Source organism: Ascidia mentula, chromosome 4, assembly GCF_947561715.1.
Source record: "Ascidia mentula chromosome 4, kaAscMent1.1, whole genome shotgun sequence".
In the NCBI taxonomy this organism is placed as follows: Eukaryota; Metazoa; Chordata; class Ascidiacea; order Phlebobranchia; family Ascidiidae; genus Ascidia; species Ascidia mentula.
Window position 1 is genome coordinate 19,832,604 of NC_138569.1, and position 24,287 is coordinate 19,856,890.

The following is a 24,287-nucleotide window of genomic DNA, read 5'->3' on the forward strand; positions in this document are numbered from 1 at the left end:
ATCTTGCAACCCTTCTAACTTAATTTTTGCCGGCAACGATTAAGTGAACAGCAAATATTGCATGACGTTTGACTTGTATCCGGGCATGAAAGCTTTTTGGCGATTAACAGCAAACATTTTCACCCTAACTGCCCTTTTTAAATTCTTATGGACAACATGTAACTCCACAGCGAAACACAATAGACAGTTGTTTAATGATACGGATACAAAATAGATTCCATAAGCAAAGTATAAAACACAACAGTGCGAAAATGCATTGAAACGTGAGATCGTCAGCCTCCAGAACTATTTAATCCACCTGTGGATTTTGCTCAAACAGAAACTCGGCCTGAAACGAAAATAAGCATCAAGGTCATTATTTGTAATGGCTTTATTTTGACATTTAGACCAATGAATCGAATTACTGGTTCTAATGAATCATTACAAGCCGTACTGCATTATATAAGTTAACTTTACGAAAAATTGTTAGATTTCGGGTTTACCAAGTAATCGACAGGGTCGTCAGGTCGCACTTGGCAACACTGTATGAGGCCTTGAGTGAGCGTTGGCATCACGTGCTTCATGAGATAATTACGTAGCGGAATCGACTGAAGTTCCAGAACTTCACGTTCTTGTCTCCGCACCTCCCCCAACCTTTCCAACTTCGGTTAAAAAAAATGTTTATGGTTATTTTTCACGGTGTAGAGTCACCGTTTCACTTATACTCCGAGAAAAACCGGGATAAGCTTAAGTTAATGAGGATTTTGAGACAATCAGTTCGTGTCACCGTGCCAATACACCAGAAAAAGACAAAAATACGGCAAAAATAAGTGAAAAAGTACTGTATCTTGGAGTTTTTAAGGCCTTAAAACAAAATGCTATTTGAATAAATGAAAAAGTTTTGCAACATTGCGCAAACCTTTTTGTACCGCTTACAAATATCATCAGCAATCGTGCAATAGGGGCATTCGATGCCACACAGCACGCAAGTAAAAACGAACTCTTTTCTCACCCATTCCTCATGACGTTGTTTCATGATGGCGGCCTCCTCCGCTTCATTTCGCTCACGAATCGCCCTCTCTTCCGCCTCCTTGCGGAGTCTCGCCTCCGCTGCTTCTCTTTCCATCTCCTCTTTTTCTTCCGGGGTGGGTCCGTAGTTTCTTGGTTCTCCCAACATTCCCGCGATCTTCTCAATCGCGTTCTCGTACTTGAGATCTGTGTTCTCGCTCACATCTTAAACCAACAAGTCAATCTGATGAAATCAATATCTCGCCTCGCACAATTCAGTGCTAATGTAATGTGCTACAATACATGGTTTGCAAGCTAACAAAGATACAATTATGATGTAGCACACATCGAAAAAAGATTTGAAGTTATCTCACAAATATTACAAGCAAGGCCAGTTTTTAGTGAGATGCTGCAAAAACTACTTATTTAAGTTGTGTGGTATATATTGCCACTGTTTGCAGTCATGGAATGCATTGTTTTGCATGGATTATTTCTAAATAGTTTTTCTAAATGTGCTCCATATTTTGTGCTAGTTATCAATGCTTATGTTTTTGCGTCTCATAACTTGATTCTACGGCCCAAACGCAGTGATCATCCCCTATTTGTAAAATATTATATCACCTATGTGCTCTGGATGAATTTCCAACTCATCAAAGTAATTCAGCACTGTTTCGTCTTCGTGGTTGTTCGATCTGTATTCCTGCAAGCGACGGAGGAAACCTTCCTCAGTGTTGTGTGTGCCCTGGTGTCAACATACAGGAGAACGTTTAGATTGTGGTTTAACCTCTTCACCCTCGACTCACCTGCACAACCTCTTCTGGCAAATTCATGACGCGATCTTTGAGAAAGTCATCTGGAGCATCGAGAGCAACCACAATTTCAGGCATAATTCCCACATCGTAATTTACTTTCGACGATTCGTCTTCTTCTTCATCCTCCACTGTTGACAGAGTGGTAAAAATTCGTTAAACACCTTACAATAAAATCTGAAAAATGGGAAATGGAAAACCATGGAAACCATAAAAGTTACTGAGCCTCTCATATGAACATGTTTTGAATGGATACTACTGGTCTTGATAGCATTGTAAACACATATAAAAATTTTATTTCTATTTGAATCTAATTAGTAGGGCTACAACTTACATGCAAAAAGGTCTTTTGCTTGCTCATAAGTTTTGGGAAATCCATCCAAAACAAACCCTTGGTTTTGGCATGGCATGGACTTGAGCTTCTCTCTGAAGAACTTAATGACGTACTGATCTTCAATCCTTCCTCCATTTGATTCCTTGCTCTCTTTGATCTGCTCCAGGAGCTCAGCATCCTCTTGAGCCTTTCCATCATCTTCTTCTTCCTCTTCACCAGCAGCACTTCCAGTCTAAATGAAAAGTTTCTGAATGGGCATGTATTTAACACAATGTAGTTGAAGATGGCAAAAAGTAAGTATAGTATAACTACAGCAAACCTTAACAGCAGTAACCACAATTTGTGCAAAAAATGTGTATTTTTAGTAATGTCACAAATTACATTAAAGGATTTCTTACACTGAAAGAAAATAAATAGTTTCTACAAAAACAAAGTGCTAGCAATGATTGGCTGATAATTTGGCTTGATGGAGGGAAAAAAAAGCAAACCTGCTCTAAACGGGCAGCACTTTGTTCCAATTTTTGCATAGTGTCATCAATAACATCTTTGACTGTGATGTGGTGGAGTTTGTATTTCTTGCACATAAGTTCTGCTACTGTGCTCTTTCCTGATGCAGGTGGTCCAAGAATGCAAGCTCTCATTGGCTGTAAAAGTTCAAATAAAAACTATGAACTATGGTCATATTTTTTATGGCTCTTACAAATTTAGCCATATTGAAACATTTAGCATATGCTTCTTAACAACCACAAAAAACACATAACGCAACATGATAATGCTCTTTGACATGCTGGCCAATGTGCTTTTAAAAAATATAAAAAGATAATTTGTGTTGCTCTTGCTACCAGGCATTTTATAGTTTTTAAAAACTGAAACATAGGTATGAAAAATCTACGTTAATTTGTGCCAAAGGCCAGTTTCAGAAAACATGTACACATCATTTCCCGTCTTAGAACCATGTATACAGGAACAGAAAATAAATGTTACCAAAAGTCCTCTGGTTTGTTTGTATTCCTTGATGGTGGAATCGATTGCTTCGACCATGCCTGTTTCAGCGACCCACCGAACATTCATCGATTCTTTCACATACATCGCTTCCATCCTCAGGTTTACCAACAGAGAATCAAACTCATTTTGCTGGAAACAGTAATAAATTATCTTTACCAGTGTGTCTATAATTACTTCAAACAGCATTTATAGCAGATGTTACAAAGGCATCAACAGTTTCTACAAATGTTAATACAAATATATACAGGCTAAACATGCTTTATTTCAATTTTACACCAATTTCATGTAAAGTATTTGTTCGTAGCATAATCTCTGACCATGTACCTTTAGATCTTTGATAAGCAAGGCATCTTCTTTTGAAATATGTTCCACTTTACCACCTCCAGCCTTTGAACTTACGACCTTTGAACACACAAATTTGGAGTAAAATCAACAGGCTGTATTACTTTTGCAGTAGTTTTGCATGCACCGAAGAAAATTTCAACAGCAAACCACACAAAATAAATCACAAAAAAAATTCTGTGTTTCAGGTTTATCATTTTCCTTTGACATTTCTATAAATTCCAATAAATTTCGGAAACATGTGACAATCCCTAGTTTACAGCAACCAACCTTATTTTCTATTCTTGATCAATTTATTGATTGGACCTATCAATTTTTGTTCACATTAAATATGTTTTTACCCATTTTATTGTTATTTGTATTGTTCTTTTTGTGTAAAACATAAAAGATTTGATGAATTGGTTTGGTTTGTTAGTACAAAAACTTCAAATGACACAAAAATCATAAACTGCACAAATGATTGCAGTGTTTTGTTAGTCACAATGAATTCCTGGAAATTCACTCATAAACTTTACTTGTCTCATGTAATCGTAATCCTCTTTTGCAATTTTACGAACTCTGCCAGTGCCAAGATAGTAGCTGATACACTGAAGTTGCATTTGAGTGTAAATTTACTTTACACTGTAATATTTACTATTGTCTATTGGAGCTAAACACTTTTCATAAAAGCAAGATTGTTCGTTCTCTCTGTATGGCAGACGAATTGTCAGAGAAATGAACTGTGTTATTTTTTGCCGGAAAATATGGTAAATTGTTAAGGTAGACCAAGCTTTTGAAAACACCATTTTATTATACTGAAAACTACTTAAAATTACAATGACCTACGACTTTAATAGATTCAAACTCTTTCAAAGATTTGGTAACTTTATTACTTACCCTGACTATTTCCTCCAAAGAGTTTTGTGAGTCATCCACTGCCACCAAGTATCTTGTTTTTGGTCGGGAATCACAAACATTTTGGATGACACTAAACACAGAACAAAGCACAATTTAGCAGAAAATAAAAAATATACTACGAGAAACACAACAAATATTGCCTGGCTCATGGTGTATTTTATAATAAACAAGATATGTCAAATATAAATGTAAAAAAATAAATGTAAAAAATTTAGGTCCTACCTTCCCAGATCTTTAATGTGGATTGTTGGAACAATGTTTGTTCCAGTACCAAAACACTGAAGTGCTGATGCTTCTCCCAACCAAGCCGTCTATTTGATAAAGAAACTATGATTTAACAAAACGAAAGTAAAACCAATAACTATTGTTGCACAAAGATGTTTCACTGCAGTTTCCCAGAGCTTTTTTTGAGACAAAACAAGGTACATACAACACAAAAAACAACCTTACTTTTGGTGCTAACAAAAAAAGTTTATTCCGGCTAACAATACAGTTTTCTTTATTGTTTTACTGGTAAACTTTGGGTATTATGAGTAATTTATTCATATTTTTCTTGTTTTTTACTACAATAAAAGCATTCTGTGAGTTATTTAGTTACTGCAATTTGTAAAGATGCTGCCCATGAGTTACTGAGCCCTGCTCTATAAAGTATAAATTTGTTGACCTATTTACAGAAACACATAATACTTATTTCATCTGAAGCTACTAAATATAAAAAAAGTACTAACATATTTCCAAATTATTACAGACAACACAACAACAATATATACATAGAAGTTACCTTGAACAGAAAATGGAAAATGTCTTCCCCAAGTCCGTAAGTAAGGCCTGAGGCAATCACATATGTCTGGAACTTTTGTTTGTTCTAAAGAAAAAGTTTACATCAACACAAAAATGAAAGCATTGGTTTAATGTTTAACGTACAGTCTTTCCAAACTTGATCACTATCTTTTCAGCACTGATATGTTCTTTAAAGTTAGGGTGTGGCTTTCTTCGCCTATAATCGTCTTCAGTAAAGGGAATTTCTGGGTCGTCCTGAACAAAAGTTATGCAAATAAATTTAAGAATATTTTTAGTAATAAACTAAAACACGTAGCAACTTACTGGATCAAGAGGTTTGCTTTTTGCCCAAGTGAGAACGGTCGAGAGTAAAATGAACATTTTGGGTGAATCAAAATGTTCGATCTCAGTGTGAAGAGACGAGACTGACCATACAGACTCGTCAATCGAATCTGCATCTTCGGTGATGTTGTAGATGATAATATCACATTCAAGCAACTTTTCCAAAAGTTCTTCTCTGGTTTTAAACTAACCAAATAAACAATAATGACAAAATTTACCACACTGAATCTTAAGACATTTTCTGCACATAAATTTTCTTGCCATTGCAAAGCTAACTGAAAACAGGTTTCATCAGCAAAACCTATGCCTCTACATGTCTCAATCAAAAAATATATGGTTTTAAAATTGAAAGTATTGGATTGCACATGGAAACTTATTGTTCTTGCTGAAATTTCCATGCAAATGCATATTTTAACATAAATAACTGCTACAATCATAAACTATGGGAGTATTTCACCGATGTGGTGTACTGAGCATAAAACCAAGCCTTACATTGACAATTTCTGCCACAAAATCAGGTGGTATGGCATTGGGGTCTTTGAGAGTGCCTATGATGCGATAAGATCCTTCCTTGTGGGTAGCTCCACTGTGAACTGACCCTGTTTCTCCTTCCTCTTCTTCATCCATGTCCTCTTGTGACGAGCCAACAATGCATTGTGACAGGTGCTATAAATTAAGATGTAATACTGAATTAAACAATACAGTTATATTTAATTGTCAAAGACCACAACAAAAACACAGATTAAATGAGTTCAATGACAAGATCATTTTTGTCTGAAACAAAAGTTTTTTTTTCTTCTGGGACCCCACAGTAAAGGCCAAATCCAATAGTATGTGCATTCTGTTACACCAACAAAATATAATATTGTATCTAAAAAGCAATGTTATAGGCCTAAACCAGTTGTTGTATGTGGTAAAGCGTATATTAAGCTGGCCTTTTATTTGGCAATAAATTCTGTCCAACTACTTTACCAGCCATCTAAATAATATTCCAAAATTGAAAACAAGCATTTATTTTGAAATACTGAATATTTGTTTGCCAACTGCATTAATTTTAAATCCGCTTGAACATATTTCTCACCAAGTTGGCTTACCTTTCCTATATTTTTCCCAGTGTATAGATCAACATTGTTGAAAAATACTCTTTTGCTGCGAAGCTTTTGTACGGGTTCTTCGTCTTCCTCGATGTCCGACATATTTTATATTTTGTTTCTAGGTGGATTGTGGAAAAAATGAGGTGCAAATCTCAAAGCGAAAACCAAACCGAATGAAGAAGTTATCGATGCCTATCGGTTGTCATGACGAATTGTTTGGACACTATGTCGTGCTACAGAGCTAAACTTTTAATGATGACTGTGCATTTTATTTACATGCAGGAAAATGAATGACGTAAACGACATGTTACGCAAATAATACACTTAATATATTTAAACCATGCAGTTTCGTTGTATTTAAGTTCCGTTAAACGCCTTCCTCGTGAGACTGGGCCGTCTCGTTGTTTGCCGTTGTTGAGAAATCAGTTATGTTTATGATTATTTGGGGTGACCGGACACGAAAAGACTACACGACCTGTATTTTTCGCCACGTTTTGCTAATTAATACATTACCACACGTTGAGTTGGCTCCATTCAGTCAGTATCTGAAATAGTATCCAAGCAGCAATGCAAGATTGTTCATAAAGTTTTGGTTTACGTAACATTGTGATAGTATTTACCATTTGTACCCAGAGCAAAAATGTTCAAGGTCTTTGAAGTGTTTATTGCAGGTAAGACAATAAAAAACATTAGCAATTATGTTTGTTTGAACACAATTGCAAGCTGTTTGTACAATTATTGTAGCAGTTGCAGTTTGCATCAGTACAACCGAAGCCCAGCAGTGCAGAAATACCACCACACGCTATGGAGACTTTTACTTTTCTATACACACGGCCTCTAGAAACTTCGATATGTGTCAGATGTATTTCCAACCTCCTGCTGGGAGACCGAACGTAGCATTGCTACTGAAAGCTCTTCACATTGTGTACGACAACACTTCCACTGAACTGATCCTCACACCTGATGGTAAGTTACCTTAAATTCAGCACAATGAGTAACTTTCAAGCCGGTACTTAGTAAGATAAGACTTTAAGTACAAACTAGCGAAATTCAGTTATATATAAGAGACAAATTATTCGAAACAACTAGTTGCAAGAAAATAATGATATCGTGTTGTAAGTTGCATTTTGCAGAGCCACGGTTTTATCATCAAATAAAACTGTCACAATGTTCATGGCAGGTAAAGCACTGCCGTATAAAAAGCGAAATTTCTATGGCTCGCCGTTTCCTGCGTGGTGCGGGGTTTACGTGATGGACTCGAAAAATCTCCAACAACCTGGTTGTCCCGGGGGTTCAATATTGACAGATTCTTGTGGGTCTCCATCATCTGTCAGCAAGGAGTGGCCTCCTTCCCTCCAAATCTTCACAAAGTACAGCACCCAGCTCCTAATGACGTATTCCTTTGTTGATTGCCCCGCAGTTTCCGACGTTCCCGGTAAAAGAGAGAGCATTTTCCCTGTACTACGATAAATTTACGAAGCCGTGATTGGTTGAATTCACGTAAAAACGATCACGAGGTCGCTATATTTTAATTAAGGTCCAGTGTGCCAAGGAATCATTAATAAAAACATTTACAGAAAATAACAAAAAGCTTGAACCAGCAAAGATTTAATTTTCGTGGTAACGTGGTTCCGTCTAGGCCCCGACAACAAAAACATCCAAAATAAAGCTAAGGATTAAATGAAACTTGTGTGTAATGTGTAAGTTTTATTTTTAATCAATTTTCAATTTCCTTTTGTCGAAATTTGAATCAATAGGCGTGTATGGTATTGCAACGATGACAAACAGATAAACGTAAAATTTTAGGACGTACGGAAAGGTATAAAATCGTTTTTTTTTTGTTTATTTAGCAACGTCTATTCCTTCCACTACAAGCCTTAACCGAACGAACAGCGGAGATTTCCGTTTTAATAACCTGTCAGCTATATTTCTGGCCTTGGCGGTTGTGATTTTGGTTGCTTTTATCATCTTGGCGATGGTGTCGTTTTATCGCAAGAATGAATCTCAGGTAATTTCTGTCGTAATATTTCTAATCATTAAGCGAAATTGCTCCGCAGAAACAATGAAGGAACAAGCGATATTTGAATTAACAAAGGAAAAATCCCTAATGGTTATATGGTTGCACAGAAAAGTCTCAAATAAAAATCCGAATTTGATCACATTCTTTACCTAAGTGTTATAAAATAATAACCATCACATGAAAGTGTTAATGTCAGAAAGCATGTCTTGGAGTGATTTCAAATGTCATTAAACTTGCAAAATAGTTTAAATACTGCAATTAAATACTCTGTGTTATTATTCAATGACAGTGAATTACGTAACCGCGCGTAGCACAGCGTTCTTGTCCACTTCCGCACATTGCATAAAACGTCGTGACAAAATTTAATCAACGCCTTGTCATATTTAGCGACCAAGTCATCACGTCTGCTGACAGAAGGCTAATGATGTTCGTTACTTTTCAGAAAATCGCTATTTACACGCCCCCGATGAGAAGGGCCAAGACCCGGGCACCAAAGAAACGTGGACGATTGAACTCGAATTCAAACGAGCTCGTTAGCAGCACTTCTTTCTCGTTTGCCGCCCACAGCAGAAGCGAAAGCCTGCCCCAAGTCGTAGAAAATCAGTTGTACCATACGGTGGACCCGCTGTCAAAGCGATGATAAGCCAGACGACTACAAACAATGTACAATTCAACGTTTGAATTCAAAACAGAGGACATTTTACGATGGAAACTATAAAAACTCGACAACTTCTGCCAACAAAGTTTTTTACCACTGTTGTGGAACTTTAATCATGAAATGTTGTTGTCCATATTGGGTTTTACCAATCGGATCCTGACGTACGTTAAATCTGGCAGGAGTTGTTGTTTCCAGTGCGATCGAAGTTTTTTCCAGCCAACCTTTCCGAGCCAATTACGTCACAAAACGTCTCGTCATTGCGTTGCGTACTTTGATCTGCGCCACAGATTCTGTAGAAAGCTATGTGATACGTGCAATAAATACTTTGGAATGATTAACGTTCCAGCGCCAAGACGAGATTTTTACGTGTCCGTTATGTGGCTTTACACAAAAACAATTCGACCACGCACAAGACATAGTAAAAAATAGTTTATTTGGTTCGAATACACACACATACATTATTCTGAATAAGAAAAAAAGTTGAAATATATAAAGTGCACCAAAAACTATAAATAAACCGGCCAAAAACCTTGATCATTTGAGCCGGGTTTTAAGATTGTGCTGTATTGACATCACACACTATCTGTACAAAATCAAAGCAGCGGTAATGTGGTACAGATAAACACGCAACGCACAGTGATGGTTTGACGACCTGAGGTGCAAAATGTAGAAGTATTAACTGTTTATGGTGTGAACAAGTTCTAATCCGTTCTTTTTTGTCGTTGAATATTTCGAAATTTCAAATAAAACAGCTGTATGTATTAAACTTGTGCAAGGGCTTTTAAAGCAAAACGTGCTCGACAAGATTCGTTTGATTTTTAAAGTCTAATGGACTTAGAAGGTAAGGTTACAAATTTAAAATGATTGTGGTTTAGGTAGAGATTGGGAACACATTCACAAAATTCATGCAGGAGCTTTCTACAGGGAAATTCCCATTTCGTGATAATTGTTTTACGCAAAGGACGTTGTTGAATCGAATTACCTCTTTGGGGTTGATGTAAATAAATGCGGCATTACTTCGGTAAAAGGTACTATTGAACGCGGAACACACATACCGACCGACAAAATAACAGACACGCGTGATAGTGAAAAAAAAAACGTTAGACAAAAATATAAGAAATCATCAAAAAAACATCACACAGCCATGATAATAGAATAGGAATAGTAGAAAAGGATTTAAAGGCGATTAGGGAACATCAGGACAGACTTGTTGCAGCAGACGACCGAGGGCTTGACATCTGTCCTTCTCGTCCTCGCATCTCCTTTCCGCTTCCTTCTGGCGCGACTCAGAAACCTGCAGCGCCCTCATGAGGTGGGAATTTTCGCAGTAAAGTTCTTTTACGAGCGTTTCGGACTTGGAGAGCTTGGAGTACTGGTGGACATACATCGAAATAGTAATAGATAAATTACCACGTTGAGCGCTGGTCTCATAAACTGGGGAACAGTGAAGTTAGTTGTAAAATGTGGGTGGCAGAATTCGCTTACATGCGTCCACTTATTTTGCGTACGAGGCGTTTCGTTGACGTTGTGAAGCATTGAGCATAAACGTGATAATACCTTAACCCCATATCGTGGTTTCTAATAGAGCTGACAGTGCAAATAGCTTAATGTCAGGTAACTACACACAACAACAAGTGTTTATATAAATGACAGAAACAACAATTTTGGGTTTCTAAAATCGAAAAAAATGAACTTTCATAAACCGTACCAAATCCTTCGTTCGCCTCATCTGGGTATTCAGCTGTTGTCGAGTCATCGTCAACCTCGAACGTTCACTGCGTTGCGAGGAAACGCTCAAACCGTCCACGTCATCATCGTCTGTGTCAGCGTGTTTCGGATGTTCGTCGCACAAGCTCTGGTTTGCAATTTCACTGGCGGCCAACTGAGTGAGCTGAGCTTTCAAATCGGCGATTTCCTGCGTATACGGAGACCAGAATACGCGTTTAAACGTTAGTATATAAGTTAACTAACTTATGCTAAATTTCCTAAATTAAAGGATGTTTCGTTACGCAAGGCATTTTTGTTAATTCACAAAAGCTAGTCTTGAGATCATTTCTACACTATGCGATTCAACTCGTTTATAAAATCATGAAAATAATGTGGCACATCTCCCAAAAAATTCAATTAATTTCAAAGCAGTTTACAAACTATGACATCACCATTGTAATCCCATCAGTTTGGGATGTCATGACATTACAGGAAGCACCAGGCGGTCACCACCACAACTTCCCAACTTACTCGCGTCATTTCACTGATCTTCTCCTCGGCGTGTTTCCTTCCCTTGCTCTGCTCCTCATCGTGGAGTTTGGATTTCCTCCTGCTCCGGACGCGAGGAGAAGGAACGGGGGAGGAGATCCCGCTCTTTTCCAGTTTTTCACACTTAGCATTGAGTCCCGCGTTTTCGAGACGACAAGTCAACTTTTCGTGTTCGAGTCCTCGAACCTGTCGTGGAAATGAAGGTTTATGTGTAAGAAGGTGTCTCAGTGTTTCTCAAATACCCGGGAAACATCTAAATGTTAATAAGAACGTTAGAAAATTTGCAGAGCACATCAGGCATTATCAAAGATAGTACGAGTAAAGAAATGCCGCTCGGAAAACGCAACGATCGCTTCCTGTCCCTTGTCATACAACCTCTGAAATCATCAGGATTTAGTCATGGCCCAGCATCTCAAAGTAAATAAATGAAGGTTTCTAACCTTCTCTAGCAATTCGTCGTATTGTCGTTTAAGACGAATGTTGTCCGTTTCCCACATCTCAGTATTGTTCTGTAGACGGGAGATGACCTGGGATTTCTCCTTGTTCGTGTCTTGCAGGTCGTCGATCTAAAACGGCAAAAATGCAAATGGTCAACCTTACTATAAATAGGCTTTTAGCTATTGCACCACAGCGCAGTGAGCACAAGTGGGTGTAGTTGCATGAAAATTGTTAAGGGGTCATCACAAATGCATTCTTTTGAATTTGCGAATTAAAGTTCTAAATTTAAACGCGCTAACCTGGCTACGAAGACTTAGGTTGAGTTGTTCCTTTTCCGTCAGCTTTCTGTTGACGTCACCAATTCTGTCCTCGAGAAGAGACGAATTTCTGACGTCATCATCGCCCATACGTTTTCTATGGTGGTCGCGAAGATCGGAGTTTGCTTTCGAGAGAAGTTTTTCAAGATCTTGGTTCCTTGTCTGTGGCACAAAAATAATAGAAATACATATTTACCATTGCGGACGCCGGGACGTGAACCAACAAAAGACCTTTATGACATCACAGTGCTCATCGTGGCGAGTTCAAACCGTATTGAAAACTAGTTTTTTACAGCCTTTTCACACTTGTAAGTTGGATGGCTTTCGCCAAGTTGTATACCGGCAATGGTCCCAGCTCGCCTGAAGCCTTTATATTACATCTTGTTTTGGTAGATATTGGGTAACTGAGTGCTGTTGGCTGCAAGATATCACGAAGAAAAACGTTTGACCACCTTAAGGTCGTCCAATTGAGAGCGGACGTCGATCAACTCTTCGTTTTCTCTTCTCTGTTCTTCCTCCTGAAGACGGAGGTTGCGTTCCGACTCCTCCAGTTCATCCCGTTTCTTCTTCATTTCCTTCTCCGTTTCCTCTGCGAGTCTCTGCCGCAACGAGGCCACCTCATCACTGTTGAATCAATAGCAACTTTCATACTTAGGGTTACAATGTTAACAGAACATCAGAACCCGCTTGCAGACTTAACCCGATAAACGAACTACGTTTGTAGAGACAAAGGTTTGTTTATTAAACATGTAATTTGAAGTCCCATGCACCTTTTAACATTGGTACATACATGGATATTAAACACACGACCCTATTTTTAAAAATAGTGTTTGTTCTTTGCCGAATAAGAAGGTCAAGGTTAAAGTCAAATGCAGTCAACATTTGGTGGTAGAATTAACTCCACTCGTATGGTATTATATCTGTTTGCAGTTCAACATGGATTAAATCGGGAAATTAGCAGTTTTACTACATTTAAGATAAAACAGCAACATACTTGAGTTGCTGGCGTAACTTTGCTTTATCACAGTCAAGGATTCGTCTCAATTCGCCCGCTTCCTTTTCGAACGCTTCACGCATCTGCTGCAACCGATCATGCATGTCCCTTCGTTCCGCTCCAATGCTCTCTTGCAGGCGATCCAGTTCACTGCACATCGAAGCGCTCTCCTGCGCCTGCGTGCGGAAAATTGTAGAAGTTATGCATAATGTACGATAATGATAATGTTTAATTTATGGGCATACGAGCATTGTGGACTGAAATTTTTCGCGCAACAAAAGGTTTCGCACTCATGTATACCAAGAAAAAGAGTAAATCTAACTTGAAGTAAATCCAAGCTAACTATAAGCAGGAATGTGGGTAAACTAATCAACAAAATCTGTGTGATTAAGATAAAAATCGGCTGCTTTTAACACTAAAAAATGTGCTACTTTGTAAAAGCAAGTAATTTGGATGATTTGTCTACAAAATGAAAACCTTTTCAACGATTGAATGCATTTTCAATCTTGTGTAAAATAATGGTTTGCATGCGAAAAAAAGTTGAAACTTCTAACACCTTTTTCGAATGTTAGAAAAAACAAGCACATGAACGTTAGCCATGCAAGTATACGAACACAAATCCATTCATTTTACCTTGCTTTTCTCAGCCAGTAACTCTTCCAACTTCGCTTCCAAGCCACGTTTGACGTTTTCAAGTTCGGATGCGTGTTCTTGCTTGAGGCGGTTTACCTCCGCTTCAAACTTTTCAGTCAATTCCCTCACTTTGCTCGCTCCCGTCGAACTGTCAGCGCACACTGTTGCACCATTTCTGCACAAATTACAAGTCGAACAGTCAATTATAGATACCGATACGTCACCACGTTACCCCGGACCACAGGTAAGTTGTAGATGACCGCGGTCACTGTGGTGATTAAAATATTTAATTGGAATGATTAGATGGGAGATTAGCCAACATTTTAGCCAGTTGCCAAGAGAAAACAATTTACCGGTTTAAGGTAAAAAACAAGGGCCAAAATCAGATTGGACAAAAATTACGCGGGTTTTATAAAAATTTTGCATGCACGCAAAAATAGGAAATTGCAATTGCTCAGATCAAATTTGTAATTTATACCTTTTAATTTTAGATTTATTTTGAAACAAATTATCAATTTAATAAAAATAAACAGGCTAAAACCTTAGCGATAAAAACAACCTACAAATGCTTTGTTTTAACTTCAAAAGAGGGAAACTTTAAAACAAGTTGATCTACAAGATACCTTTCGAACTTGGATATAACTTCCTGGTGAGCAGCGAGTGCCTCATTGTGTTGGAGACGTTCAGTTTTTAATTGTTCGGCGAATCTCTCGCTGGCTTTCACCTCCTCCGTAAGTCGACGCTCAATCGTTTCCAGTTTGGTGCAAACTTCCTTCATCTGGAGAAATTGTCAACACATTTTCTTTACACTTGATTTGCATATGTTCAAGTGTTTATGTGACAAAGACTATTCAACTCGCTCTTGAAACAAATGCAAAAAGTACCCTTTTCTGATCCTTTGATCAATGATTGATACCCTAACAGTTTGTGCAAAGTCCACATGGTCTATAATATACAATTAAAATACCAAATAAAACCAGCCAATGTTGTGTATCTGGTGGTTCAGTGGTTCTCAACCTTTTTACATTACATGACCCGTAAAATTTCAAAAACTTTTATGGCCCAGTGATTTTGAAAGAAAACTGGATAAAAATGTGGTAAACGCAAGGTATTTATATATATAAATATTTTTATAGGGCAAAAGTATGTACTACGAACCAGAAGAAATCCACTACTTTTATGGCCAAGTGATTTTAAATAAAACTTGGCCAAAAATAGAGTGGACTCAACATATTATTAAAAAAAATATTTACAAGTGAAAGCATGCACCTCGAATCAGAAGAAATAAATACATACTGAGGGCCAGCAAAAATGCAGACTGTCGAGAAACACAGTGCTGAGAGCAAGAAGTTACCTCTTCCTCGTGCTTGGCAACTACTTCCGCTTTTTCTTGGGCAAACTCTCTACACAAATCTGCCATTCCATGTTGACTTTCTGATGATTCATCTTCAGTCTTTTGCTTGAGCTTGAGGTACTTGCTCTCCAACTGGAATATAAAAATAAAGTAGTTAATTTTTGCACAATTTCTGAGACTGCATAAAGCGGCAAGTTTTGCTGCCTTTCTTGCTTTTAGGAAATAATTTTTTTTTTGAAGAACTCCTTACTTTTGTATTCCCACAACATAAAACAAAAACGATGGAAACGTACAAATAATAATTGTAAACACATGGTACCTCATCCTTTTCTTGTGTGATTTGTTTGAGAAGTCGCATGGTCGATGTTTGTTGTTCCTCCACTGCGCGATTGTCGTCCAATGGCATAAACTTTGCTTTTTCGTCTTCAAGGCGAATTTGGAATTCTTTTTCCATCTGAGCCTTTAGGTGTGCCTAGAAAAGATGAACTAATTGAACAATTTATTTACAGAAATGTAGCCATAGTAAAGCATGATAAATGGTTGGAAAATATATGAATATAAAGACCTTCGTAGGGCTAGTTGAGAGCTGCAGACAGGGTATACACGTACTGTTTCGACTTGCAAGGTCTCAGTACAAAACAACAGAGACCAACCACCGTGTTTGGTACTCAGTATAGGGTACCCAACGGATCCACATTGACCGAAAGGTACCACAAAGTGGAAATCAGTGTGCCCGCTAGCATAAAAGCTAGCACAGTGCCACAGTCAACAGCTGCACTGATTGGACCTTACAGGTCGAAACAGTGCGTGTACACCCTGCCTGCAGCTCTCACTTATTATGTTTTTTTTTGCACATATATTGTAGGACTAATTTGTTGAACCTTTTCTTCAGCGATTCCATCCATGTAATTTCTCTTATCAGCTCGGAGATCTTCGACAAGTCGTTCCAACTCAGCCATTCTCATATTTGAGAAATCCTTGGATTCCAAACGCTTTCGCATCGGCTCAAGTTTTTCGTAATGATCAAATGTAGCATCTAAAAAAAGAGATCTTAATTGTCGAAATGTTCACCGAAATGTCAAGGATTCCATGAACTACTCTCGGAAGTTAGTTTTAGGCAAAAATTTAATTTGTTCTTCAAGACTTTGGGGAATAAATGCATGAGAACAAAACCAAAAACATGATAATTTAATTTCAGGAATTTTTTCGGAAACACTACCATGAGTTGATCTGAAGTTGACTTCAGTGCATTCAATGTATCTGCATTGACACTGCTATGTTACAAACACAAACAGACATAACATACCATTCTCCATGTTGTGTTCAACGTAATCCGACAAATTGGAATCTCTTCTCTGGGGTTTCTTTCTTTTTGGTGAAGAACCCTCTTTGAGTCTCTCTTCATGAAATGAGCTTACGCTGTTACTGCGGTTATGGTCACCTGATTCAAACTGTTTTAACCTTCCATGCAATGATTCCACTTGCATCGCCAATTCATCATTTTTATCGGCCAAATGCTAAAAAAACAAGAGCATTTTATAAATTCAAACAATAACTATATATGCAAATCATCCATAATAATCATTCAATTTCTTCAATTTGCCGTGTCAGTCTCTGATCTATGAATATATTGCTTGCTTGTGCAATAAATTTTATTTTGTTTGACATGTTATTTGCTGCACCTGAAGAAGCGAGATCAATCTCGTGAAAGCTCATGCTAATAAAGTGATTTCATAGTCAGTCCCTTATAAAAGCATTGCACAAGCAAGCAATATATTCATAATAATCATTGAGAGAATAGCTTTCAAAACACATTAACTGTTTACATAATAGTAAACTAGTGATACCTAAGACTTCTGGTAACTACACCAACAAAAAGGTCAATGCTCTCAGATTTATAGCAATGGACATAAAAGTATGTTCTGCATCTATGAAAAGTCTGTTATTGACAAAGAGAAATTTAAGCAAAGTTTATTGATGAGCTCCAACCTCTACTACTCTGCCTTGTAGCATCTAAAAGTGATAGTGATAATGGGTGGAATTGGAAAGCTGTTTAAAGCCCAGTATCAGAGGAAATCAAACACAAGATGTCATATACCTCCCTTAAGTCAACACTGCCATTGTAACAATTGAAATTACATTGGCAAATATTTGGGCTTAGTGAAAAGAACACACACTAGTGAGACTTAAATCCTTACAAAAACATTTATATGTCAGCAGCTTGCAATCTACTCCCACTTGAAAACTTAATGCTTTGAAAAAAACATTTGCATACATGGCACAAAGAAAAGATTATTATTATAAATGCTTATTTTGTTTGATGAATTTTGAAAATAAAACCTAATAACTTGCTAGTTAACATTGTGGCAATGCAATTGTTTCAAAGACTAATTTACTATGTTCATCATCAGTGCATAAGAGTATATATATAACTGATTAACAATTGTGCATTTTACACAAAAAAGGGTTTTAAATAAATCACACATTCATTTGTTTTTTTTTTGCCCAAAGTATTTCAGCAATAGAAAGATGAGGAATGTGAGAGTATGGGCAGGGAGACGCTGGATTAACCTTCAGGTTTTCGGTGCTAAGCGTCACCCTTTGTCTAATTACTTAACAACACAAGATGAAAAATGAAAATGAACAAGAATACATTCTAATAATCAGCCAAATTTTGTAGCTTCACATTCATTGCTAATTACCCTGCACTGATTTTCATATTCCTTTATGATGGCTGCAAACTTTTCTTCTTGTGAAGTGTTCATGGGGTTTGAGGAATTGTTCGTCTGCAACCGAATGTAAAGTTAGAGTAGCTAATTGCTTTACAGTCTACAAGTGAAAAAAACCTTTTCATTAAGAAGACACTCCAGATCTTTCCTTAGTCTATCAGCATCTTTTTCAGCTTCTGATAATTTGTCACACAGTTGTACAGTTTCATGTGATAACGAATCATTTTCAGATTGAAGAAGTCGCATTTTTTTGCGCAAACATTCCTCATTATACTGGAACTGATCTGGAATTAAAATACTGTTTGTCAAGACTGGATTTATAACACTGGAGGTGGTGAATGCTACTAATGGTGTAGTTTAGTATGTTTTATTTGTTTTTTATTCTTTAAAATAATGTGTTAATGTACCTTAAGAAATAAGTCTTTTAACCCAAGTTTATGTGTCTTTTTCAGATACACATATAAATGTTTCAATAAATAAGTATAATACTGTGGAAAAGTATGAAATTCAGGCTGTATTGCAAGCAAAGTGTTTTTGCCAAACACAAATCGACTAAACATCAAGTAGTATATAATGTTTTTGTTGCTGCCAGGCATATTGTAACTTAATAATCTATTTTGCCAGAAGAACAGATTATTAAGTTATCAAGTAATATATGTGACTGATTTGTCACCCGACTTAACTGGGAAACAACCAAACAAACAATACACACAAACTAGTGGACAAAGGCTCACTAGTGTTAGGTTTACATAACACCTGATCAACACACCAATTTCTTTATGAAACAACTCTTTGTCCTGGTTGAACTGAATAAGCATTGTGTCCCTCTCCCTTTCATGGGCATGTTGCACAGAGCTGAGCTTTTTTGCCCATTTTCTTTCCACAACACTTAGTTTTCGTTCATTCTGTTGGTCCATGCTAAGATATCTGTCGTCTACTTCATCGATTAGTTTCGAGGTCCGAAGTTCTGATTTTTCCAAGTCGTCTTTCATTTTTTCCGTCAGGTTTTTGTACTGTTCTGTCTCAGAACTGCAAAAAACAATTCAAATGAAAAGTATTAAGGTGATCATCATATATGTTCATCAAACACTGTAGACATTACTTTGTTACTTAAAGGGTAATTAGAACAGCCAACAGTAAAAAAACTAAAATTGTCTAAGCATTCCAAACTAACATTTTAATATAAGTTATTCGCAACAAAAAATTCAGAAAAAAATCCCACATACTTGACAAAGTGAACAAATCCTTTGTAGCTTGTCACCAGGGCATATGTGATAGAAGCATGAAGCCGAGAGTTGGTGGCAGATAGAAGTGAAGTGTCTGACATTACTTCTTTTTCAAGGGCAGTTGACAACTCGAAAGCATCGATGAGTCCGTTTCGATGACTTATGTCAAGTGCCTGTCATACCAAAAGGGATATAAATGTTCTGATTACTTGATTCCTGACAGTTTATTTTCAGCTGCACTTGCAGTCAGAGGGTATTAAGACAAAAGATCAGAAAATGAGCATCAACTCGAGGCAACTTACTTGCAAATATGTGGGATATCTTTATGAAAATAGCATAAATTTATTGGATGTTTTTCAGATATCTTATTGAAAATACTTTCTAAATTTGCATAAAATTCGAATGTAATAAGCATGTATATATGTATAAAACTCATGTTGTCATGTTAACATTGGAAGTTATTTCTAGTTGTAAACATGAAGCTATGAGCACTTATACTTGAAACAAAAATAGTCAGCGGCACAGTACTCACTACAAACACTAGACCACACCTCAAGTATTTGAATTGGATCTTCAACCCCAGATTTTCTCCATGATTCTACCAACGCTTCTGTTTCAATTGTTCCCGAGCCGTCAGGATCAAGTTTGGAAAAAATATTTAAAACACTGCCATCTTGAAAGAAAGTGCTGTTTGACGTTGCATCTGTCATGGAACCCTGAGAAAATGAAAGTCTGTTTATTGTTTTTAGGCCACAGACAGTATACAGTCTATTTTAACACACCATATCTTCAGTGGACATGGCAACTATCTCAATGGTTCGGTCTTTTGCTTTGTTCGTTGAGGCTGTGGTGTGATTTGTTTTAAAATTGCTTGTTTTGTCTGGAACATCACCACCAAATCCTGGCTCATAATATATTTTGTCTCCAACCTCCATTCCATCTTCATCAGAAGACATGAGCATTTCACCAGCCCTGGACCAAGTACGTATGTTAATATTTATTCAAACACAACATGTCATCAGCAAGCATATGATAAATATAAACTTAATAAAATAACACAAATACAATGTAGGACTAGCATAGCAAGGCAGGATTGCCCTGCTGCAAAGACCTTTACTTGGTAATATTAGTCATTCGTAGTATTGGCATTACAACCAACCTTGATCAGAGTCAGATTTTCTATGCAGCTTTTCGATTCATCAATGATATAAAGTATTTTAAGCATGTTCATATTAATACTGTGAATAAAGCTTTACCAGTGATTGTTGGTGGCAACATCCGGGTTTTCATTGAAGTCAACTGAATGTTGAATGTTGCTAAGATCAAGGTTTGGGGCAGACTTCCTTCCATACTTTTTGCCACCTCTGACTAACCTCGGCTTAATAGAATCTAAAGAAATTAACGACAAAAATATTTTCAATCAGTAATTTCAACCATTTACTGTAGATCTGCAATACCACAAAAAAGATTAGTTTTACCATAGAATTATGACATGAAAATACCTTCATTATCTTCAGATGCATCCGATGATTTTTCATTAGTTGGTGCTTCAGATATCTCAGATAATACTGATACAAAACATTGACAGAACTGGTCAAATGCAATGCACTCATCAATTGGAATCTCCACAAACTCTATATCTCCAAATGCCAAGTGGAAGAGGCGACTGATAGAGTCAGCATTCAAAGACAATCTAAAATTTGAAATATGTATTTTAATAATCAAATGTGTTGGGTTTTTGCAAGCGTTTGGCATATTTTTATTTAATTTTCTGAGCAATTTGTAAATTTGTACCAAAATATTATAAGCGGCATGTGTATGATGCAATCTTTGGAGTGTGCATCAGTGCATGGCAATAATAGTTAAATACCAATAATATTTAAATGAAATTAATTTGTGGTCCCTAGAACGAATCCATTTTATGGTAACTAATGCTGGTATTAGACTAATAGCCTTGAACTGACAACTCTACCTTTCGGCAAGTGACAAAAGCTGTTCTTTGTTAATTCCAACCGCATGATCCAGGCAAAACTCGTTGAAAATTTCCTCCAATTGTTTTACGTACTGATCGTCGTTCTCCATTCTTAACGCACATCACCGCAAATATTTTCTGCAATTGAGATCATTAAGTCGCGCAAACTACGGTGAGAAACCTTGCACACTCACCTGCGGTTTTCAACTTATCCTTCAAGTCAACTTCATCAACCTAGGGTTCCTCTATTTCCCGGATTTTTTACTTCCCGGGATTCGGGAAATAAAAAAAAAATTTCCCGGGATTCCCGGGATCCCGACAAAAACAATGACATTTTTTTTCGTGCGTAAATGCATCATTTAAACGACTAAATTTTGTCTATTACACTTGCAAACATTTAATTTAGCAAGATCCCGTCAAGTAATGTCACATTCGCCAAGGTTAAGCTACAAAACTTAAAAAAAAATACACAGAATTTTTGTACCGCTAGGTTGCGCCCTAAAAAATGTGTACGTTGTCCTTACAAATGCGTACCAACGTCTTTTGTAGTCTAAGTTTCCGGCAAAAAACTGATTTAACTTTTAACGTTTGTTTGTTGCTGAGCTATTGTTATTTTGTATTTCAAACAGGTTTGTAATGTTTGTTTATTTGTATTTTACGCAGCAAAGAAGAAAAAACAAATTGGATAATTAACACTATGCGAAAAATACACAATATAAACACAACACAAATACGGAAAATGCTTCTGTACACTTTTAATTAGTTTTAAAATAAGATTTAAGAAAAGTCAGAGCATTAATTGACGAATCAGACAAATTGCTTCGCAATTTCGTTGCGAAGTATCCTGCGGCAGAAAATGCTCGCTCTGATTCAATGCTTGTCGGTGGCAACGACTTTAAAGCTTTGTACAGAATTTCCAAATTGGATGTGCGGCAACCAGTTCCTTGAAATGCTTTAATTTCTTTTTCTAATGTGGTGACGCGACTTGCAGCTTGTTTGAATGATGTTTCCGAATCGTATTTGGAAATGTTTTTTTCCAACGACTTTTCGCTGCTGACTTCTTGGTTGCTGCTGATGGAAACTTCTTGATCCATTTCTTCACTTGTTGATGTATCAGTAGGAAAAAGCCTCCTTAGAATTAATTTTGAATACGCCAGTATAACATTTTCGTCAGGCAAAGCGAAAAAACCTGTTTCGTCAGGGTCGTGTGCAAGGTCCGGGTTGTGCAGGAACTTGAGAAGACCTACAATAACACCGTTTCGGCGTTGCGTCAAGCGATTTTTAACAGATGACAGCACCTCGCGGCAAATTTGACTCGGTTCTAATTCCAACAGCGAAAAAATGAATCGGAAGGCACCATCAGCTGTCATCAACGTTGCATTCTGCGTTGAAATTTTCTTTAAAGCCTGTTCAACAGGAGACAGACTTTTTGTGACACTTTCCAGTAACTTTAACTCTGCTGCAGATATCGCAACGTCAATGTTGAAATCAATTATTGCCTTTGCCACCTCGTTCTTTATACGTAAATATGTCTGGATCATGTACAGTAAACTGTTCCACCTAGTTTTGCAATCCAAGCTTAGTTGAAGTTCGTTGCCAAGCGCTTCCTTCACGTAATCTTGCAGTTTATCATTTTTTAGAGGAGAATGCCGAAATGTCCTTGCCAGTTTTCGTACTTTTTCTACGGCCACAAAAATCTCCTGTCTTAGAATGGGTAACGGCACACTTTCATCCCTTGTCTCTTCCCAGCCCGATACGGTAGACAAATCGTCTGTGTCTGAATCTTCCCCGGTAACCGTTGTGATGTCATCGGTATCTTCCTCAGTTGCCCATTGCTCTGTTTCAATGGGCGTGCTTTGGGGTGATTTATAAATGACATCACATACAGCAAGATGCAAAGCATGAGCGAAACATTGCTGATGTTGAGCAGGTGCCAGTTCGCCGAACTTTACCATTACAGATGCACCGTCTGTTACACAGCCGAAAATATGACTGTCAAAATGTAAACCAAAGTCTTCAAGACGACTATAAACCAGTTGTACAGTCTTTGTCGCGGGTAAGCTTCCAATAACCCGAACCATTCCAAGGCTCCAGAACTTTGCGTCGTGGGCATGGACATTAATATTCACATACCTTCTGTTTTTTACAGACGTATACTCGTCCAGAGATAAGCTGAATCGCTCTGAATTTGCAATGCGATTTTTAAGTTCCTTCACGACCGAATTCTTTGCCGTCTCGTAGAACTTGAAAACAAATTGTCGCACTTTGTCTTTTCCACGAGGAAATTTAAAACCTTCGGCGTCTAGAGCCTTTCTTATGAATTGGCTGTTTTCAATTTGCCGAAAAGTTAGACCATCAACAGCTGCTAATCTTGCCACTGTCTCTTCCAAACTTCCTTTTTTTGTTGTCAGCATTGAAAGAATTGAGCCCTGCTTTTTGGGGATTTCGATTCCCGGTTCTCCACTGCTCTTTCTTTTTATTTGATGCTTGTTTTCCAAATGCCTCATTAAACCACTTGTTGAAGACCCTTTGCAGCTAATAACAGAACTAGGACAAATATTGCATTTTGCTTTTTCTGTTCCTGGAATTTTGGTAAAATGCGCCCACACTGACGATTCTTTGGTTTTGCTACTCGAACTCTGCATGTTGACAAGATAATATACTTTCGAATGTAACGTGTTGATAGCAATGCTTAACAAGTAATAATGCGGATGTGGTGGAAAACACACAACCGAATGACGAGACGTCCCGCTGACAAAAACAATTACTTTTCGCCCCTTTAAAATGGATCGCCCACAATTAAACCGTTTGCAGCTGCGAAAACAGCGGGTGACTTCGCACAGTGACCTCTGTTTGTGATTCCTACACGAATACATCAAATGGTCAGACGTCAACCCCACTGCTTTTTGTTATCAACTCCAATATTAAGCACGCCACTTCTCTCGGGATAAAACACAATTAATTTGTTTCGTCCAATAGTCGGCGCACTTGTGTGTAAATACTAATTCACGACAGGTTTGGTTGAAAAACACAAAACAGGGTCATCGTTTTGATTTATAGGATCCAAAAAAGCAAAAAATATTCACTACTTAATCAATTT

The 24,287-nt window shown here is 37.4% G+C and overlaps 3 protein-coding genes across 4 annotated transcripts; all 3 read right to left on the reverse strand.

The window, feature by feature from the left end:
• Positions 1 to 175: 175 nt before the first annotated feature.
• On the reverse strand, positions 176 to 6,750 carry LOC145897411 (adenylate kinase 7-like). 2 transcript variants are annotated; one of them, XM_082985687.1, is made up of 17 exons: positions 6,591 to 6,750; positions 5,989 to 6,162; positions 5,479 to 5,682; positions 5,299 to 5,409; positions 5,156 to 5,239; positions 4,597 to 4,685; positions 4,354 to 4,444; positions 3,993 to 4,064; positions 3,460 to 3,537; positions 3,115 to 3,264; positions 2,619 to 2,774; positions 2,131 to 2,362; positions 1,791 to 1,927; positions 1,609 to 1,729; positions 992 to 1,212; positions 483 to 641; positions 176 to 328 (listed from the first exon to the last, which is right to left on the reverse strand). In XM_082985687.1, the coding sequence occupies exons 1-17, from the start codon at positions 6,690 to 6,692 to the stop codon at positions 290 to 292; spliced, it is 2,220 nt and encodes a 739-aa protein (XP_082841813.1). In that variant the 5' UTR covers positions 6,693 to 6,750; the 3' UTR covers positions 176 to 289. The 2 variants fall into 2 exon arrangements, with proteins under 2 accessions (XP_082841813.1, XP_082841814.1); XM_082985688.1 differs by lacking the exon at positions 3,993 to 4,064.
• Positions 6,751 to 9,710: 2,960 nt separating this feature from the next.
• Positions 9,711 to 21,426, reverse strand: LOC145897600 (uncharacterized). The gene is made up of 23 exons (XM_082985954.1): positions 21,382 to 21,426; positions 21,188 to 21,325; positions 20,718 to 20,908; positions 20,472 to 20,604; positions 19,998 to 20,187; positions 19,767 to 19,931; positions 19,216 to 19,388; positions 18,759 to 19,018; positions 18,107 to 18,273; positions 17,963 to 18,046; positions 16,567 to 16,777; positions 16,142 to 16,296; positions 15,580 to 15,732; positions 15,261 to 15,392; positions 14,530 to 14,684; positions 13,907 to 14,081; positions 13,274 to 13,449; positions 12,732 to 12,903; positions 12,262 to 12,441; positions 11,965 to 12,090; positions 11,507 to 11,710; positions 10,977 to 11,183; positions 9,711 to 10,640 (listed from the first exon to the last, which is right to left on the reverse strand). Exons 2-23 carry the CDS (start codon positions 21,295 to 21,297, stop codon positions 10,455 to 10,457), a joined length of 3,705 nt encoding a protein of 1,234 aa, XP_082842080.1. The 5' UTR covers positions 21,298 to 21,325; positions 21,382 to 21,426; the 3' UTR covers positions 9,711 to 10,454.
• A 516-nt stretch (positions 21,427 to 21,942) lies between these two features.
• LOC145898267 (uncharacterized) lies at positions 21,943 to 23,832 on the reverse strand. Its single transcript, XM_082986697.1, has one exon. The coding sequence runs from the start codon at positions 23,830 to 23,832 to the stop codon at positions 21,943 to 21,945; it is 1,890 nt and encodes a 629-aa protein (XP_082842823.1).
• Positions 23,833 to 24,287: the final 455 nt, after the last annotated feature.

Coding starts and splice junctions, on each gene's coding strand:
- LOC145897411 (XM_082985687.1), bottom strand. CDS start 6,692: ATGTCGGACATCGAGGAAGACGAAGAACCCGTACAAAAGCTTCGCAGC. Junction 4,686..5,155: donor TTTTCCATTTTCTGTTCAAG/GTAACTTCTATG, acceptor TTTATCAAATAG/ACGGCTTGGTTGGGAGAAGC. Junction 1,928..2,130: donor AGCAAAAGACCTTTTTGCAT/GTAAGTTGTAGC, acceptor CTCTGTCAACAG/TGGAGGATGAAGAAGAAGAC.
- LOC145898267 (XM_082986697.1), bottom strand. CDS start 23,832: ATGCAGAGTTCGAGTAGCAAAACCAAAGAATCGTCAGTGTGGGCGCAT.
- LOC145897600 (XM_082985954.1), bottom strand. CDS start 21,297: ATGGAGAACGACGATCAGTACGTAAAACAATTGGAGGAAATTTTCAAC. Junction 20,605..20,717: donor TGCATCTGAAGATAATGAAG/GTATTTTCATGT, acceptor TAATTTCTTTAG/ATTCTATTAAGCCGAGGTTA. Junction 14,082..14,529: donor GTTATATCCAAGTTCGAAAG/GTATCTTGTAGA, acceptor TAATTTGTGCAG/AAATGGTGCAACAGTGTGCG.